The following is a 19,470-nucleotide window of genomic DNA, read 5'->3' as shown; positions in this document are numbered from 1 at the left end:
ACTTTATTCAGAATCACTGTGTTTTCTAACTGTTGGGTTTAAATTTTTTCAAAAGTATTTGCTCTTTTTGGTGCCAATTTACAAAGTTTGGTTAACTATAAGGCTTACAGCAGGTTTGCCAGAGTTACATTCCTTTGTAATTACCCTCAGTTTGAGGGGGTGGGGTTTGATTAGTTGACCTTAACAGACTGTTGAAATAGAACCACTGGCACTCCAGTGGAGCTTGCTCTGGTGGTAGGTGCTCTGTAAGTGATTGCTCTTTAAGTGGGGGCTCTATAAGTGGAGTTATAATCACAGGAGTAGGTGGGGGCTCTGTAAGTGGAGTTATAAACACAGGAGTTAGTGGGGGCTCTGTAAGTGGAGTTATAAACACAGGAGTTACAAACTAAGGGAGTTAAAACAAGGTAAAAAAAAAAAAAAAAAAATTTTTTTGTTTATTTAATAGCCTTTTTTCACCAATTTTTGTTTAACTGTTTCTGTAACTGGGAGAATGAGTGGCAGCAACATTGAAGGTATGACACAGTGCACAGCCTGCCGCATGTATGCAGTTGTGGAACAACAGTTCCAAAGTGCATACCTCTGTTGTGGATGTGAGCGAGTTGCCACTTTAGAGGCTCGCGTTAGAGCACTAGAGGAACAAGTTGCAACACTGCGTTCTATTGACAATCTTGAAAGAAGTCTCTTGCTAACTGAACAAGAACTAGCGGGGTCAGATAGTATGGGGGGAGGGGAGCAAGGAAAGGATGATAGGGCAGTAAGCTGGGTGACAGTTAGAAAATCGAGTGTGGGGAAAAGAAAAAGGGAGGCTGCTCCAGGGTTTGCGCATCCCAACAGATTTGCCAGATTGTGTGAAGAAGATGGGAGTGTGAACTCTGGACTGGCGGTTCTAGATGAGGCTGATCTCTCTAACAGCCGGGAGACCAGTTTCTCTAGTAGTGGTGGGGAGGAGAGCAGAGCTAGGCCTAAACAGATGGTGGTTATAGGGGATTCAATCATTAGGAAAGTGGACAGGGTAATCTGTCGAGCGGATCGCTTCAACCGGACAGTTTGCTGTCTTCCTGGTGCCAGGGTTCGGCATGTGGTTGATCGGGTCGACACATTATCGGGAGGGGCTGGGCATGACCCGGCTGTCTTGGTACATATCGGTACTAACGACAAAATGAACGGTAGGTGGGGGACCTTAAAGAGTGAGTTCAGGGATCTAGGCTCTAAAATTAAGCAAAGGTCCTCCAATGTCATTTTTTCGGAAATTTTGCCGGTGCCGCGTGCTAGTTTAGGGAGACAGCGGGAGCTTAGGGAGCTAAATGCGTGGCTAAAGTCTTGGTGTAGGAAGGAAGGGTTTGGGTTCCTAGAGCACTGGGCTGACTTTTCTTTGGGGTACAATCTATACAGCCCTGACGGATTGCACCTCAATGGAAGGGGGTCTACTGTGCTAGGGGAGAGAATGGTTAAGAGGCTGGAGGAGTGTTTAAACTAGACAAGGGGGGGTGGGTGAGCTAGATTCTTATGGGAGAGCTAGTGTAGATGGGGCAGTGGGACCAGTAAAGGGTTGTGGGGGAGGAGTGAGGGGGGCATATAGTTTATCAGATAAGGAGCTTCCATTGTTACAAGGGAAACAGACTAATTTTCACCTTAGCTCTAACTGTCCTTTAGCTAATGTAAGCTGTAGAGGAAGAAGTAGTAATCTCCGCTGCATGCTGGCTAATGCGCGTAGCTTGTCGGGAAAAATAGGGGAGCTGCAGGCTATTGCATGTATTGAAAATTATGACTTAATTGGTATCACTGAGACCTGGTGGGATGAAAAATGCGACTGGGCAGTGAATTTAAATGGGTATACGCTTTTTAGGAGGGACAGAGGGATTAAAAAGGGTGGAGGGGTTTGTCTTTATGTAAAGTCAGATTTAAAGCCATGTAATAAAGACATTACCAATGAAAACGTTGAATCTCTTTGGGTAGAAATTTCAGTAGGGCTGAAGGTCACAAAGAAAATGATCATTGGTGTATGCTATAAACCACCCCGTATAGATGAGGGGGATGAGTCCCAGCTACTTTTGCAAATGGAGGAGGCTTCAAAATTGGGTCAAGTTGTTATTATGGGGGACTTTAATTATCCGGACATTGACTGGAGTAATGGGGTGGCTAAGTCAGAAAAAGCTAGTAGGTTTGTAAATATGCTAAATGACAACTTTTTATTTCAGGTGGTTCAAGAACCTACTCGGAATGAGTCTATTTTGGACCTGGTAATATCTAATAATACTGAACTTATCTCTAACATTTGTGTGGGTGAGCATTTGGGGAACAGTGATCACAACATGGTCTCCTTTGAGATAATGCTACAGAGACAGCTCTATAAGGGAGTAACTAAAACGCTCAATTTTAGACGTGCAGACTTTGCCAGTTTAAGGGCATCTCTGCAATGTGTCAACTGGGAAAGGCTTTTCATGGGGTAAGACACAGAAGGAAAATGGAACATCTTTAAAACATTGCTTTGCAGGTATACACAACAGTATATTCCCCTTGTAAGCAAGGAGAGGCATCGCAAAGCAAAACCCTTATGGCTGAATAAAAGAGTTAAGGTCGAGGTTGGTAATAAAAAACGTGCTTTTAAAGCATTCAAGTTAGCTGGGACAGCGGAAACTTTCATCAGGTACAAGGAAGCAAATAAAGCATGCAAAAAAGCTATCAGGCAAGCTAAAATAGAGATGGAAAGGGATATTGCAGCTAGGAGTAAAAAGAATCCAAAATTATTTTTTAATTATGTGAATAGTAAAAAAATGAAGCAAGAAGGGGTGGGAACTTTATTATCACGGGGGGGTACGTTGGTTGATGAGAACGGGGAAAAAGCTGAAATTTTGAACTCTTATTTTTCATCTGTCTATACATCTGAGGAGCCAGATAATGAAGGCTTCCCTTTTAATATACCCAGTGCTAGTAATTTAGCTACTGGCGCATGGGTCACTCAGGAGGAAATTCAAAAGAGACTTGAACATGTAAAGGTAAACAAAGGTCCAGGACCGGATGGGATTCATCCCAGGGTATTAAATGAGCTGAGCGCTGTGATTGCCAAGCCTCTTCACATAATTTTTCAGGATTCGTTGAGGTTTGGCATGGTGCCGAGAGACTGGCGGATTGCTAATGTGGTGCCGTTATTTAAAAAGGGATCTCGTTCTCAGCCTGAAAACTATAGGCCTGTTAGTCTGACATCAGTAGTAGGAAAGCTTCTGGAAGGGGTAATAAGGGATAGGATAGTTGAATACATTGCAGTTCACAATACTATTAGTTTGTGCCAGCATGGTTTTATGCGTAACAGATCTTGCCAGACTAATTTAGTTGCCTTTTATGAGGAGGTGAGCAGGAACCTTGATGCTGGAATGGCAGTTGATGTCATCTACTTAGATTTTGCTAAAGCGTTTGATACAGTACCTCACAGAAGGTTAATGATCAAATTGAGGAATATTGGCCTAGAACATAATATTTGTAATTGGATAGAAAACTGGCTGAAGGATAGAGTACAAAGAGTGGTGGTAAATGGAACATTTTCTAATTGGGCCAGTGTGGTTAGTGGAGTACCGCAGGGGTCAGTCCTTGGTCCTTTGCTTTTTAACTTGTTTATTAATGACCTGGAGGTGGGCATAGACAGTACTGTTTCTATTTTTGCTGATGACACTAAATTGTGCAAAACTATAAGTTCCATGCAGGATGCTGCCGCTTTGCAGAGCGATTTGACAAAATTGGAAAACTGGGCAGCAAACTGGAAAATGAGGTTCAATGTTGACAAGTGCAAAGTTATGCACTTTGGTAGGAATAATATAAACGCAAACTATCTACTGAATGGTAGTGTGTTGGGGGCATCCTTAATGGAGAAGGATCTAGGGGTTTTTGTAGATCACAAGTTGTCTAATTCCAGGCAGTGTCATTCTGTGGCTACTACAGCAAATAAAGTGCTGTCTTGTATAAAAAAGGGCATTGACTCAAGGGATGAGAACATATTTTTGCCGCTTTATAGGTCCCTGGTAAGGCCTCACCTTGAGTATGCAGTGCAGTTTTGGGCTCCAGTCCTTAAGAAGGATATTAATGAGCTGGAGAGAGTGCAGAGACGTGCAACTAAACTGGTAAAGGGGATGGAAGATTTAAGCTATGAGGTTAGACTGTCGAGGTTGGGGTTGTTTTCTCTGGAAAAGAGGCGCTTGCGAGGGGACATGATTACTCTGTACAAGTACATTAGAGGGGATTATAGGCAGTTGGGGGATGTTCTTTTTTCCCATAAAAACAATCAGCGCACCAGAGGTCACCCCTATAGATTAGAGGAACAGAGCTTCCATTTGAAGCAGCGTAGGTGGTTTTTCACGGTGAGGGCAGTGAGGCTGTGGAATGCCCTTCCTAGTGATGTGGTAATGGCAGACTCTGTTAATGCCTTTAAGAGGGGCCTGGATGAGTTTTTGAACAAGCAGAATATCCAAGGCTATTGTGATACTAATATCTACAGTTAGTATTACTGGTTGTATATATATAGTTTATGTATGTGAGTGTATAGATTGGTTAGTATAGGTTGTGTGCTGGGTTTACTCGGATGGGTTGAACTTGATGGACAATGGTCTTTTTTCAACCCTATGTAACTATGTAACTATGTAACTATGTAACAACGAAATCTGCCCGTGCATGGCCACCTTTACACCTAATTGCAGTATCTTCTTCACATATGAAGTACATTTCATTTTATTACTGCACTTAAGGAGCATGGAATTTACAAGATAGTCATATACAAGTTATCAATGCTGTGTTAGGCCAGTGTTCCTCAGCCTTGGCTTGGTAGAGGGTTCATTTTCAGGAGTCCTCCAGAACTTCCAAGATGGTATTATGTAGAATTCGGAAGGTTGGTCTGTCATCAGCTTTCTGCACAAATATAAAAAAGTCATAGGAAATGTAGTTCATAGAACATCTAAAATATCAGAAATAAGGCTGTAATGGCACCATTTTATGAATGTACATATAGCCTATTTGATATAAGATTACTAGAGAGTACTGATGATTCTCGCGTCACTCCAACACTGATGTGTTAATTTTCATGTCAGTGTTGGATTGGAGTGTTTGGGACACACATTTGTCTGTCATCCATGCCTCCCTCCAGCCACAAAGGCCCCCATCTTGTGAACCCTACCCCCCACCCCCCATGATCCTCTGCATCACTCCTCTGCATACCTCTTCTTGCAGGATTTCTTGGGTGTCCCGCCTGCCCAGTCTGACCCTGGCTACTGCAACTTCCAAATGCAAAGGCAGTTTCTATTTCTACAATTAGATTTTTAGTTAATGTTTAATTTAAAATTTGTCTCACCTCTGCCCAGCAACTGACCATGATGCTGTACACTCTATCTGTGGCATTTTGGGGTCTGTACAGACGGACACCCCTTGTTATCTGTTCCACAATTTCATTATTAGTGAATCTGTCATATGGCATCCTTCCAAGAGTAAACACTTCCCACATTAAGACCCCTGGGGCGAGAAATGTAAGATAGAAACTTAACTGTTATTTCCATAAGATAAAACACAACACAAATGAATATTTTAACGCTAAAGGATGTTTATGTGGAATGGAAATAAACACCATAATTAGATCTTAATTAGATGAAGAGGGAATGATTATTGCAGGGATATAACTATAAAAAGTGTAAAAATAATATGTCCACACAGAGCTTCTAATAGCAGCTACTTTTTCACGACTACTAAACTACAGAAAATACCCTGCCATAGAAAATACTGAGAATTGCGTCTTGAAAAACACACATAGTGACAGTTATCAGTAAATTAACATTGTCTATTTTTGTAGCCACAACTAGTAGCTGCTACTAGTAGCTTTTTCATCAAGACTGAAACTGTAAGCTGAGGCACCTTAACATAGGCTAAAAGAAATATTAAGGGTAAAAAAAAATTGGACGTAACCTTTTCCATGCCAGTGCTCTTTGATATAACCAGTAAATGCATATGGCAAAATAGATCAAAGAGAAACCAAGAGCGTCTAGTGGCACAACAGATTTTATAGTAGGACTGGCTGTAAAAGGCCAAAAGATACACAAACTATTTTGAACATGTGTATTTGGTTGGGGAGGAATTATTAAAAAATAATTATAGGGCTTCTGCACTTTTAGTTATGACAATGGATGATGGTTTATATTAGCAGCTATACAGGTAATGAAACCTATTATCCTGAATGCTCGTAGATAAGGGATATCCATACCTTAAGTCTGCTAAAAAAAAATAACATATTAAATAAAACCAATAGGATTGTCATCAATATAGATTCATGCATCTTAGCTAGGATCAAGTTTAAAGCACTGTTTTATTATGACAGAGAAATGGGGAATGATGGGGTGGCATAAGCGGCGCCGCGATTTGTCGAAGTCGCCGAAGTTGCTTGAGAGGAATATGCCATCCCACTGGTGATTTAGATTCCAGCCAGTGGGATGGCATTGCGGGGAGATTAGTCGCCTGCGACAATAGAGATTTGTCACGGCGCGACTAATCTCCCCATGTGTCACGGCCCTAAAGTGTTTCTGGATAAGGGAACCAATACCATTAAGAGTTTGAGCTGTAATTAGCCTGATATGCTATGATGGCAAGAAATAAAAACAGAATACATTAAAGGAGAAGGAAAGGCTAGTAAAGAGTTAATCTCAAACTGCAGGCATACCTTCAGTTGTCTCAATAGTGCCCTTAAAGGAGAAGGAAAGTCAAAGTTACTTGGGGGTGCCAAAATGTTAGGCACTGCCAAGTGACTTCAATAGCCTACCTTGTACCCCAGGCTGGTGCCCCTGTTGGGAGAGAACAGCACCAGCCCGGGGTAGCTGCCATCGTTTCCTGCTTCCTGGTTCGCTGTGCGCGCATGCGCAGTAGAGCGAAAAGCTGAGCTTTAACAGAGAAGTCGGCGTTTCACTCTACTGCGCATGCGCCTGTCCCAGACAAACAGCAGCAGCGCGAGTAGGAAGGAGGAAGCGCATCGCTACAGGTACCCCGGGCTGGTGCTGTTTTCTCCTAACAGGGGCACCAGCCCAGGGTACAAGGTAGGCGATTAAAGTCACTTGGGGGTGCCTAACATTTTGGCCTTTCCTTCTCCTTTAAGTCTCCCCATATTTCACCTGTTCAGAAGATCTTAAAGAAACAAGAATAAAAAACACCGAGCTGGATAAAGAGGATTCCCATAATGCATCGCTTCTGCATTGACTATTTGACCGGGACACTCTAGGTGGTGCATGCGCATTGCTGGATTTTAGTGAGAGAAGCCGGCGTGCTCCCCTCTGTGACACACAGCGAAGCGCAGAAGCAGGCAAGCGGGGAGCGAGCGGCGGGGTGCGAGCGGGGGTGTTGCGGGGGGGGGGTTGATCGCCACAGGGGGGGTAGGGGGCTGGCGGGGGCGAGCGGGGGTGTTTGATCACGGGGGAGGGGGGTGCGAGGGGGGAATCCAGGAATCCAAGATGGCGGCCGTGACAGGCTGCAAATACACTTAAGTTACAAGCAAATTTTTGGGAGATGTGACCATTATTTTAAAAAACAAATTTGGCGGTTTACTTTGGGCAAGGGAGCTCTACACTATATTAAGGGGTACAGTAGTAGCCTTTCCTTGCTCTTTAATAGAGAAGATATGAGTGTGACTCACCAAATGACCACACATCAGACTTGCTACTGAACCTGCAGTACAGAAGAACCTCTGGAGATGACCAGCGGACAGGAAACTTAGAACCCAAAGAACTTGTATATTCATCATCTAGAACATATCTGCAACAAAATCAGAGATCATCTCATGTCTGGGATTGAAGAAGTCTCAGTATTGGCAGAAAGGGGGGAAAATGACAGAAATGTTACCTTGAAAGACCGAAATCAGAAACCTTTACTATTCCATCTGCAGCAACTAAGCAATTTCTTGCAGCCTAAGGAGAAAAAACAAGATTATGGGGAGATTTGTCAATATTCAAGTTTGCACTGATTTTAGCACTAAAAGTAGAAAAAACCTGAAAACTTGAATGTAAAACTTCACATCTAAAAGCTTGCGAGTTTATATAGAAGTCAATGGCAGTTGTCCTGGGCAAAGTCAACCATATTTTCAATTTGAGATATTCCAGTTTTTAGAGTTTTATTTGAGTTTGCAAACTCACAAATTCAAGATATACAAAACAAATTTTCCTTATTAATAAATAAGCGAGCATTCGATATGCGAGTTTATTTGAATTAGAAAAACAATCTTGAATTAACAAACTTGAAAATTGATAAATATAAGTCTGGGCTGCCCAACAGGCGACTCATATGTGGTTCTCACCAAGTCACGGTGCAGATATTGCTTCGATTCAAGATATGTCATTGCTGCGCAGACATCACTGCACATGGATAGCAGATCTCCCTGAGAGACCCTCCCACGCAGATCCTTCAGGTAATTGAGCAGGCAGCCGTTCGACAGGAACTCGGTAATTATAAAAATAGGACGCTGCTTAGTACAGACACCGTACAACTGCACCAGATTTTGATGGGACAACTTCCTTAAGAGACAGATAAGAACATAAGAACATGTAAATTAGAAAAGTGCTCAGAGACTTAGACAAAGTGTAAATGTATTTAAATCATTAAGAATTATGAAAAAACAAGGAAGAGCAACGCATACAATTATTCAGCTAAAACTTACATCATACATTTGGCCTCTTCTATGAATTCATCTTCAGACATGGAACCCTCTTTAATCATCTTAATAGCCACATCATGCTGACCTCTCCACTTTCCGTACTTTACCACCCCAAACTGCCCATTGCCTAACTCCTTCAGGAATGTCAGGTCCTTTGGGTCAATCTCCCATGAGCCTTTAAAAAACGTGTAAGAGAGAGAAACACAAGATCTAAATGCACGTGCCCCATTAAGTCCTTTGGTCTATTTAAAATCTCTAATATTTTTACTTTATGCAATTTATGATGGGTTGGTTCCATTATCTGTACCATACTGCATTCATTGAGCAGCTTTCCTCCCACAACATTCGCTCCATCACTATAACTATTGAGTGTGCATAGACCCCAGTTTCTTACCATAGCCAAGGCCTGCTGTGGAAGGAGCAGTTTTTCTCAAAGAGCAGACAGGATATTTCAACCTTGATATTAGGCCTAGATGTAATGTAATAAGAACAAACATGTATAGCCTTAATATGTTTACTTTTACTATTATATGAAAACAGTTTTACCCACTATCTCCTTAAAGGGGAAAGTCACATTGGAATTACATTTTAGTATGTTACAAACAAACCCATTCTAAATAGGGGCCCTTTCCTGTTTATATTCAACACTAACTTGCTAACTGCTACCTTGTTGCCTGCCTTTGTTGCATAATTGCACTAAAAAGCTATATATAAATGTGAAGTGAAATTGTATGTGACTTACCCCTTTTTATTATCTTACAAATTCATCTAATGATCACTCACATAGCTATCTGCCTTCTGTCCTTGTGTAACCATTTAAACTTGCCAAGTGGACCTAACAATGGAAGAATGGGCACATTATCCCTGGGTGTGTCACCTGCAGCATTGTGTTGATGATATGTGATCAGTTCTGGTATTGAGGAATACAGATGTTTCTCTGCCAAATAATATTGATTTCCAGGCGCCTCACACACCACATAATGGCGTATAATACCTTCCCTGCAATTGTAAGGGGGAGACATTATATAGCACAATAGCATACACTGTGTGAAAGAGCTATATTCATATAAATGTCTGTGTGTGAAACCTTAAACATCTCTCACCCAGATGATTTTGCATATACGGATACAGTGTACTTTCCGGCCTTGCTGGAATCTCTCACGATAAAGCCACCTTCTTTATCCTGAAACACAGGAGTCCATGAGGAAGCCCTTTAACAGGAAACCTTATACCACATAGGAGGCGTAGAGCCTACTGCAGCTAAAACTATACATTTTATTAATATTTTGAAAAATGCATAGGCTTAAAAAATTGTGTTGTTGGGCTATAAATAAATTTCACACTCACTGCTGAAGGCTGAGTCTGCTGCTGCTGAGTCAAAATAATGTACAACTGTAAAAGACTTAAGGTGGCCATATACAAGCCGATTCTAGCTGCCGATTTCAGTCCCTTGGACCGATTCGGCAGCTTACCGGCCCGTGTAGGGGCAGCAACGGCGGGCCTGCCCATCCACATCTGGCCTGAAATCGTCCAGATATCGATTGGCAGGTTAAAAAATTCAGTCGGATTGAGGACCGCATCGGCTCGTTGATGTGGTCCCTGAACTGACTGCACCCATTACTGTCGTTATAATTCGATCTTTTGGCCCCAGGGCCAAACGACCGAATTAGCCTAAATAAAGGTGGCCATACACGTCAAGATCCGCTCGCTTGGCGGGGTCGCCAAGCAAGCGGATCTTCTCCCGATATCCCCACCTACGGGTGGGCGATATCGGGAGAAGATACGCTCACTTGGCGACCCCGCCAAGCGAGCGGATCTTGACGTGTATGGCCACCTTTAGTCATTGTTGGGGTCCTGAAAACCAATATTTACCATAGTTCAGCATGCCCAGGAGGGAGGAAAATGTAATAAGTGTACCGGGCTCCAGCTAGCGCAAAGGTATTTAGGCACTTACACAGGGCTGCAATGCAGCAATTGTAGTAAAGGGGAATGCAAAACATCCTTTTTAAAATTAAACAGAAAAAAATGAAGCAAATATGTCTGCAGAGTCCCCTTTACGTTGTACAGAATTTGGCTATGCTAGGGATTATACTGTACATTGCCACTTTTAACTGCAAATGTGGTGAAAGACAGACCTGACATACAGTGGTATTTGATCACGTCAACTTTCTTCTAATTCCACCTCTTTCTCTAAAAATCCTGATCATATATCCCTCACACCCCCACCAAATGCTTCTCCTATTACTAATCTTTCCCTTTAGTTACTATAACTTAGCTACACCAATATTGCCTTCTTTGTAACCTCTTATTGTTCTGTACTTTTCCCCACAGATCCCCTTACTGCCCACTTTATTCACCTCTGCTCGTAGCAGTTTTTCAGCCTGACTTCTTGTCATGTTTTTGGAGTACCACCTAGAGGGAGAAAAGAGAAGTATGGCACAAGTTTGTTTTTAAAGTCTTTTTTATTGCAAAAACATAGAAAGTACATTATCAGGAAAAACACAGAAGAAATACAGAAGTATACAGATGTATATTCACTTTAAAAAAAAACTCTTCTATTGTTCCTGGGTTAGTAAATAGCATAATGCTACAGATCATTGACCTCTGACAACAATGAGAAGTGATATGACAGGATATTTGAGCCATTATCCTTTAGAGCAGCGCTGTCCAACTACTGTGGTACTGAGGGACGTAATTTTTCTGACCTACATTGCGGAGGGCAGATAATGGAAGCCAATTTTGACCACTCCCCTTTTAAACCACACCCACTTCAAACCACACCCATGTTACCAAAAGAGCTTTTAAAACCATACCCACATTAATGGTGGTAGTGCAGCAAAACCCAAATGCTTGGTGCTCACTGCAGGGATATCACCCTTCATTAATAAGTGAAAGAATTATATCATGTCATATTTAGAGACACCCATAAATCCATAAATCTCCTTCTCCCCTGTGGATAGCACAGCAACCCCCAGCACATAATTACACACCTTAGGGACCATATAATAACTATTTCCAAATGCTAACATACAAACCCCTGCCAGGTTCACCTCCAACAGGCAGCATAAGACAAGCAGAGTATGGCATACACAGGCAGCATAGGGAAGACAGAGTATGGCACATACAGGCAGCATAGGGCAGGCAGAGTATGGCACATACAGGCAGGGTAAGGCAGGCAGAGTACTGCCTGTGTGTGCCATACTCTGCCTGCCCTACCCTGCATGTGTGCCATACTCTTCCTGCCCTACCCTGCCTATGTGTGCCATACTCTGCCTGCCCAATGCTGCCTGTGTGTGCCATATTCTGCCTTCCCTATGCTGCCTGTGTGTGCCATACTCTGCCTATCTTATGCTGCCTGTGTGTGTGCCATACTCTGCCTGGACTATGCTGCCTGTGTGTGATATACTATGCCTGCCCTATGTGCCTGTGTGTTTCATACTCTGCCTGCCCTATGCTGCCTGTGTGTGCCATACTCTGCCTGCCCTATGCTGCCTGTGTGTGCCATACTCTGCCTGCCCTATGCTGCCTGTGTGTGCCATACTCTGCCTGCCCTATGCTCCCTATGTGTGCCATACTCTGCCTACCCTATACTGCCTGTGTGTGCCATACTGCCTGCCATATGCTGCCTGTGTATGCCATACTCTGACTGCCCTATGCTGCCTGTGTGTGCCATACTGCCTGGCATATGCTGCCTGTGTATGGCATACACACAGGCAGCATAGGGCAAGGCAGTACATACAGTGACACAATGCTGGCACTGCTTCTACAGTCTGAGGTGTGAACAGGTGAACAATGTGGGTGATAACAGTCTGGGCCTGAGGTGTGAACAATGCAGGGGGTGAATAATGTAGGGATTAAAAGGTGTTAAGAGTACAGGGGATTACATGTTTAAACAATACAGCGAGTTTACATCCTGAACCTGAGGTGTGACCATGCAGGGGGCCAGTAAATCTCACTACTGACACCATTTAAAGCTTACACAAAGGTAAGCAGTCAGAGCAGCCAGACAGGTGGGGGACCACACAGAGGGGGGCTGTGGCATGCGGGACGCCAGTTGGACAGCACAGCTTTAGAGGAACTCTGTATATGCATAAAACACCATACCATACCCCATACTGTACTCACTCATATATTTCCAGTGGATCTTGAGCTTCTGTAACATAATTACCAGGTATGTATCCTTCCAGCCTAAGAGAGATGTACACACATTTCTTATCACAATACAACAAAGGTTCATTGCTGTTACATATAGAAATGGTTAATCAGACAATTAAGAAAAAAATTGTACATTTCTCAGGGCAATGACTACACAATACAATGACTAAATATAACACAAGCGACGCAACTTTTTTTATGTGAATTGCAAAACAGGACAGATTCGCACATCACTATTAGTAAATGGTCCCCCAAATATTGCCCATCCTTACACCATAGGGTTGATTCACTTTTTTGCGTCATTAAAATTGACGCAAAAAAAGCATGATTCGTTAAAGTATTATCGCATGCGTTACATTTCGCGCTACCGCATGCCTTCATTTTACCGCATTGCGTTAATTCTCACACAGAAATAATACTAACGCATGATTCACAAACACTTAGATACGCTAAATATCGCATTAGTCCATACGAAAAATAACACCTACTTGGGGCAGGCGGTAATTATAGAAAAGTACAGTTAATGAGCTTTTGGCAATACAATATGGACTTTGCAGTGGGATTTATTCAAGTATGTGTTGGCCCTAGAGTGATGTAGCCTCCAGTTTTCAGGGAAACGGTAATTTTCAGAACAGTAGTTTTTCAAAAGTAATGGTGTGTATGGCTAATATGGCGTGCGTTTTTTCGCAAGCAGCGACTATTTGTGCGCGCTGCGTTCATTAGCGCGCGTTCCGTCAAATACCGCACGAAAATAGTCTTCGCGACTTAAATAACGCAAGCAACATCGCGTCTAAATTAATGCAAGTATCCTTTTAGTGAATTGTGCGTTAAGTCGTGAAAAAGTAGACGCAATAAAATCTTTACCGCATGCTATAAATAGCGCTCGAAATATCGACCTTTAGTGAATCAACCCTCTTATGTCTTATACCCCCTTCCCCTTTACATTATCAACTCTTTTGAGCATAGCTATCTTTACATCTTATATTTTGATAGTATTTGTATTTGATGTATAAACCCATCTAACCATACCCTATTTACATGCTGTGGAATATGTTGGGGCCATTTTGCTTTCTCTAACTGAGGTTGCAGATTAAGCATTGTCTAAGGGCCGTGATAGATGGGAGATTAGTCTCCCCGAAATGCCATCCCACTGGCTAGAATGTAAATCGCCGGTGGGATGGCATATGTGGCGTAGCGATTTGCCGAAATCGCCGAAGTTGCCTTGAGAGGAAACTTCAGCCATTTCGTCGCCGCATATACCATCCCACCCGCGATTTACGGTACATTCTAGCCGGAGGGATGGCATTTCGCGGCGATTAATCTCCCCGTCTGCCACGGCCCTAAGCAGCCACTGTCTTCCTAGCAGACTCGTCACAAGCCTCCTTATCACCTCTGATAGCCTCTTATTGTATTCTAATCTCATTACAAGACACCAGAAGAGAACATGGCACACTGCATGTGTTTAATTGCTCTGTTTTTACTCAGGGTATAAGACAGGGGTGGGCAAACTTTTTGGCTCACGGGCCACATTTACTTACCCCCGGGGCCAGACCGGGCCAGGGCGGGCAGGGCCAGGCCAGCGATACGCCCCCTTCGTCTCTTTAATTCCGGCCCGCCAATGACACCAAGTCTCACGTGATGAGACTTGGCGTCGGCGGCGGGCCGGATTAAAAATGCCAAGGGGCCGGATATGGCCCGCGGGCCGTAGTTTGCCCACCCCTGGTATAAGAGTATTTCCCACATGATCCAAGCCTTTGCCCAGTTGATTCTAAAATGCTGTCTTTTTGCCTTACTGCTCAGTAAGAATCTGTCCTGGGACTGATAAGTAATAAATGTAGTAAACATAATGGGTAATGTAGTTAGTGCCAAATAGTGCCTATGCCATTATAGGAAATATAAAGGCACATAGTGTCAGAGAGAACATCTGATTACATCATATGGTATAAAAACATTTTTATTCATTTATTCTGAATACTGCACACATCAATCCTGGTAACAATATAAACATTAGGGAAAAAGCTTGCAACAACAGTTGTACAAATCTTCTTCTAGTGCCAGCAGTTGCCCCTCACTCATTCATGATTTTAGCAGATTGAAGTTACTTACCCATTTTTATCCCGTGCTCTCAGCCAGGGATTCCCAGTGCCTTCCTCCAGCAATACATACTCCTCACCCTTATGCAGCGGCAAATCTTGGGCATTTAATGGAGTAAAATCATACATGGCTACAACCTTGTGTAGTGATAAACATGGTGTAGGTGGCAATGGCTTCTAAGGACAAATCCAACAAAGGACAATTAAATTCCACTGCACAATGGATATTCTGTTAAACTAAATAATTTGTCTTTCTTCTCTTGTTTCCCTCCTAGCCTTTGCACAGTAATGTAATCCAGAAGTACAAAGTATTAGCATCAAATAAAGGATTTGAATAATCAGTGCTAATATTTGTTGTATGTTGGCTTACCCCAATGGGTCTGATAGGAGTACCATGCAAAGTAAATTACTAAATGAGAGTTGTAAAGCTATATAACTAAGTAAGAAATATCAACAGTCACAAAAACTTAAGCTATGGATATACAAGCTTATTACTAATGCATGTTACCTGGCTCTCTTGGGGTGGTGGAGGAGGGAGTGGCTTTCTGGACCTTCGCTGGGAGCGTTCTGTTCTTATAACTGAAATATATTGAAGTAAGAAGTCCAGTAAAAGGTAAGAGTCTGGATAATAGGAGCTTTTAAAGGGGAACTGTTACCCTAAGAAAGAATTCCAAATTCTTTTTTATTGTGTCGCTTGAGCGTTGCAAAGGGTTTTCCATCAGCGATTTCTATAAACCCTTTCTCGAAACGGTTACTCACCCACGATAGCAGAGATCAATCGCAGGCAAGTAACCCACTCAGGGGGTTCTTACCTCAGGCTGGTGCAGTAAATTCAGTATATAGAATATGGCATTTTTAGCCTTATTCATTTATATGGTTTAGTTCTTTTTTAAATAATTTGAAAAACATACTTTGGTAATGGGAATTAATTGTTTATACATAATATTTTTATTTTTAGACTAAATTGCTTTATTTAGGGCTCATTTACACCAAGTGCAAAAAAAAGGACACAATTAGCCATTTCAGAGCACAGAGAGCTGTGGAATGCACCTTGAAGCAAGTAGTGTCTGCCTTAAAGTGGCCACACCCGTGGCGATTTTCAATCTTTCGTGTGACCATCGGTCGCACGAAAGATCGTTCAATCTGCCACTAACGTTCAGGGCTGAAACGGCAGATAAGGAGGTAGAAACAACAGGCTTTCTACCTCCTTCTGCCAGCTTTAAGGTCCCCATACACTATAAGATCCGCTCTCTTGGCGACCGATATCCCCACCTACGGGTGGGCGATATCGGGTAGCAAGTAGCTACCTTGGGCCAAACGATCGAATTACATTTGCGGCCATGGGGCAGTCGGTTTGGCCAGGTTAGAAAATCCAGTTGGATCGGGGACCGCATCGGCTCGTTGATGCGGTCCCCGATCCGACTGGATTTTCTAACCTGGCCGATCAATATCTGGCCAATTTCAGGCCAGATATCGGTTGGCCTGGCCGCTCGGTTCTGCCCATACATGGGCTGATTAGCTGCCAATCGGTCCAAGGGACCAATATCGTCAGCTACTATCGGCCCGTGTATGGGGACCTTAAGGCAGCACTCCGTTTAATAGGGGCAGGAGGGGGGAGGCACCTAGGCATCCCCCTTCCCACCCTCGAGCAAAACCTCATAATGGTAAGGAGACTGGTTTCTAAAGAATCTTGTGGAATCTTGGACTATATAAAAAGGGAGTAAATCCTCTTAGTGGTTGGGTTCCCAGTATAAAGACTGTAGTTCCCTGATTGCAGATATATATTTTTAATACTAAATGTATAAAAGCAATACAGTTATTCAAAATTGATATAATAATGCCCATATATAACCACTCATTTATGCCATACATTTCATTATAAAACATTACCCACAATTTGTCCTCTCGGTCCCCAGTGCAATTGTCTCCCAGTTCATCTAACCCCTCAGCCACAAAAGGCTTTGCCATAATAAGCAGTGTGTGAAAACTCAAGCTTTTATATTATTTGGTGCTGGTGTCAAGCGGATGAATGTGAGCCTCTGGGCTGGTACAGTAAGTTAGGGATACAAAACACTTTTTTTTTTTTTGCCTTTAGTTCTACTTTCAGAGTTTGTTCCATGGCTAACTACAGCCTTCTGACCTCTTCCAATAATGCTTCCAATAACTGCAATATTAAAGCTGTAGCACACTGTCAAACATCATCAATTCCTTCCTTTAAAGAAGATTCCGTTATATTACTGATGACATGGCCAGCTCACAATTACTATTATTATTCTTTATTTATGTAAAAATAGTGAGTGATGGAAAGCTCTAGGGAAACCAGCAGCAGGAACAACCCCACATTAGTTGATATATAGTACAGGGAGCTATGCTAAAAATAAAATCACAGAAGATTATGCCATGTGCTAAACACAAACCAATAGGACATCTTTAGAATATAGCAGCTCTTGTAAATGCCACTATAATTTCATTGTTACCTTTGAATTTGTTTGTTGGAACTATTAAGAGCTACAGTAAATGTATAGCTATTTCTGTCCTGTCCTTTTTCCCTAGCTTCTAAGAAGTCATCAGATTAAAGCTTTAGTATTGTCTAAACCGCCATTATCTTACAGTGACAGGCCCCAATCTTCCTTATTACCTCTCATAGCTTTCTTTCTCTGTTACATTCCCCTATAAGGTAACACAGGGGGTATGGCCTACTACGTAGGTGTATGGGCAGTGAAACTAGAAAGTCTAAAATGTCTTATAAACCTGTACAGAGAAATGTGTCAAACAATGCCAGCAAAAGCATTCACCTGTAGTAAGCACACTTTTGCAGGATCAGTTAAACTACACTGAAAACCTTGCATGTGTTTCTAAAACATGTGCACATATTTATATTTACTGACATCCATTGGCATTCCCCAGTGGCTGGCATCCCATTGCATTTTTGGCTGTTTGGGCACAGCAAAGATATTGCCCATCTTGGTAAAACCGAGGGTGATATTTCTGAGCCACATCGCTGTTAAAACGAATAACTAGGAGAAAAACAGATTACAATATGTCAATTGGTGGAGACAAATATGAGAGTGAGAGTAAGTATGATTATTAGTTCAATTTATAGTTGTTAAACCAGTACAGGTATGGGATCCCTTATCCAGAAACCCGTTATCCAGAAAGCTCCGAATTATGGAAAGACCATCTCCCATAGACTCCATTATAAGCAAATAATTCTAATTTTTAAAAATGATTTCCTTTTTCTCTGTAATAATAAAACAGTACCTTGTACTTGATCCCAACTAAGATATAATTACCCCTTATTGGGGGCAGAACAGCCCTATTGGGTTTATTTAATGGTTAAATGATTCCCGTTTCTCTGTAATAATAAAACAGTACCTTGTACTTGATCCCAACTAAAATACTGTATAATTAATCCTTATTGGAGGTAAAACTAGCCTGTTGGGTTTATTCAATAGTTAAATGATTTTTAGCAGACTTAAGTTATGGAGATCCAAACCTGGAAAACCCCAGGTCCCGAGCATTCTGGATAACTGGTCCTATACCTGTACTATTTTCAATTTATTCCCTTCACAATTTAGGAGTAACCTAGGTTACTAAACTTAGATGTAAGGAGGTTAATAAATAGACAGAAGAAAGCTCAAGGGGGACAGATGCATATTTTGGAACATATAAACAGTACACCAAGTGCAGTAAAGCAGCAACAAAAAAGCAAAAATAGTAAACAAGGAATTCATATGATTTTTATGATGAGGTAAGAACTTGGACAGTGGGGTTGCAATAGATGTGGCAAAAAACTGTCCCTGGTAACTTTATCATAATTGCGGCACTTCTAATTCAGAAAGTGCTATTGCGGCCCCCCTTGACCCCCTCTGATGCAAAGAACAAAGTGCAGAGGGGCGAGGGAGGCCAGCATCCCCAGGGACACAAGGGGACAAAACACCCCTGGTTCTGCATAAACCTTTGCTTTTCAAACTGCTATATGTACGTTAATAGAGAACTGGCTAAAAGATTGTGTACAGAGAGTAGCTATTAATGGTACATTGAATAGGACAATAAATGGGTAATGTACACACATAAGCAGTAGTCCAACTTGATTGTGAGCTGTACGGATGTTTTTAACACTTTTATTTATGTTGAAGTAACTCATAAAAGAAAACCTATAGTTATTTTGTCTGTAAAGGCATTGGAAAGATGTAGAGATGGCCACTGCTGTGCTGGTTAAACATTAGTGAGTGGTACATTTAATCTTAATTTTCTCTCTCTATCCACTTTACCTAATTTTTACTTCTTTTCCCCAATCTCTCACTTTCCCCATCTCAGTTTCACTGCTGATCCCTGTCATGGTTTCTACCCTACCCACCACCTATGTATGCCCATTTTTTAACTTTACCATATATTTCCTTATTTCTTATAAGGTTCCCCTTTATTTGTTTGTTTGTTACCATCTAATCCCACCCCGCCAATTGGCATCCGCCTTGCTACAACAACATTCCAACCATCTCTGTTTCCTCTGTCTTCCCTACACTCCTCTGACTTTCTTTTAAAGGGAAGATATTGTTG

At 42.1% G+C, this 19,470-nt stretch overlaps 1 protein-coding gene across 2 annotated transcripts in view; it reads right to left on the bottom strand.

Moving 5' to 3' along the window:
- Positions 1-4,700: 4,700 nt before the first annotated feature.
- btk (Bruton tyrosine kinase) overlaps positions 4,701-19,470 on the bottom strand; it is a 39,801-nt gene continuing 25,031 nt past the window's right edge. Inside the window, exons 7-20 of one of the 2 annotated variants that reach the window (XM_031890244.1) lie at positions 17,799-17,927; positions 15,419-15,489; positions 14,924-15,087; positions 12,788-12,850; positions 11,020-11,074; positions 9,766-9,845; positions 9,540-9,661; positions 9,057-9,131; positions 8,666-8,837; positions 8,306-8,522; positions 7,855-7,919; positions 7,649-7,767; positions 5,333-5,490; positions 4,701-4,893 (exon numbers count right to left, since the gene is read on the bottom strand). In XM_031890244.1, the coding sequence (XP_031746104.1) occupies positions 4,825-4,893; positions 5,333-5,490; positions 7,649-7,767; positions 7,855-7,919; positions 8,306-8,522; positions 8,666-8,837; positions 9,057-9,131; positions 9,540-9,661; positions 9,766-9,845; positions 11,020-11,074; positions 12,788-12,850; positions 14,924-15,087; positions 15,419-15,489; positions 17,799-17,927 (1,559 nt within the window). In that variant the 3' untranslated portion in view covers positions 4,701-4,824. The remainder of the gene's footprint in view (positions 4,894-5,332; positions 5,491-7,648; positions 7,768-7,854; positions 7,920-8,305; positions 8,523-8,665; positions 8,838-9,056; positions 9,132-9,539; positions 9,662-9,765; positions 9,846-11,019; positions 11,075-12,787; positions 12,851-14,923; positions 15,088-15,418; positions 15,490-17,798; positions 17,928-19,470) is intronic. The other variant, NM_001130260.1, reaches the window with a different exon arrangement.

This window comes from Xenopus tropicalis, chromosome 8, assembly GCF_000004195.4.
Source record: "Xenopus tropicalis strain Nigerian chromosome 8, UCB_Xtro_10.0, whole genome shotgun sequence".
Classification (NCBI taxonomy): domain Eukaryota; kingdom Metazoa; phylum Chordata; class Amphibia; order Anura; family Pipidae; genus Xenopus; species Xenopus tropicalis.
This window is presented reverse-complemented; position numbering and strand designations above follow the sequence as displayed.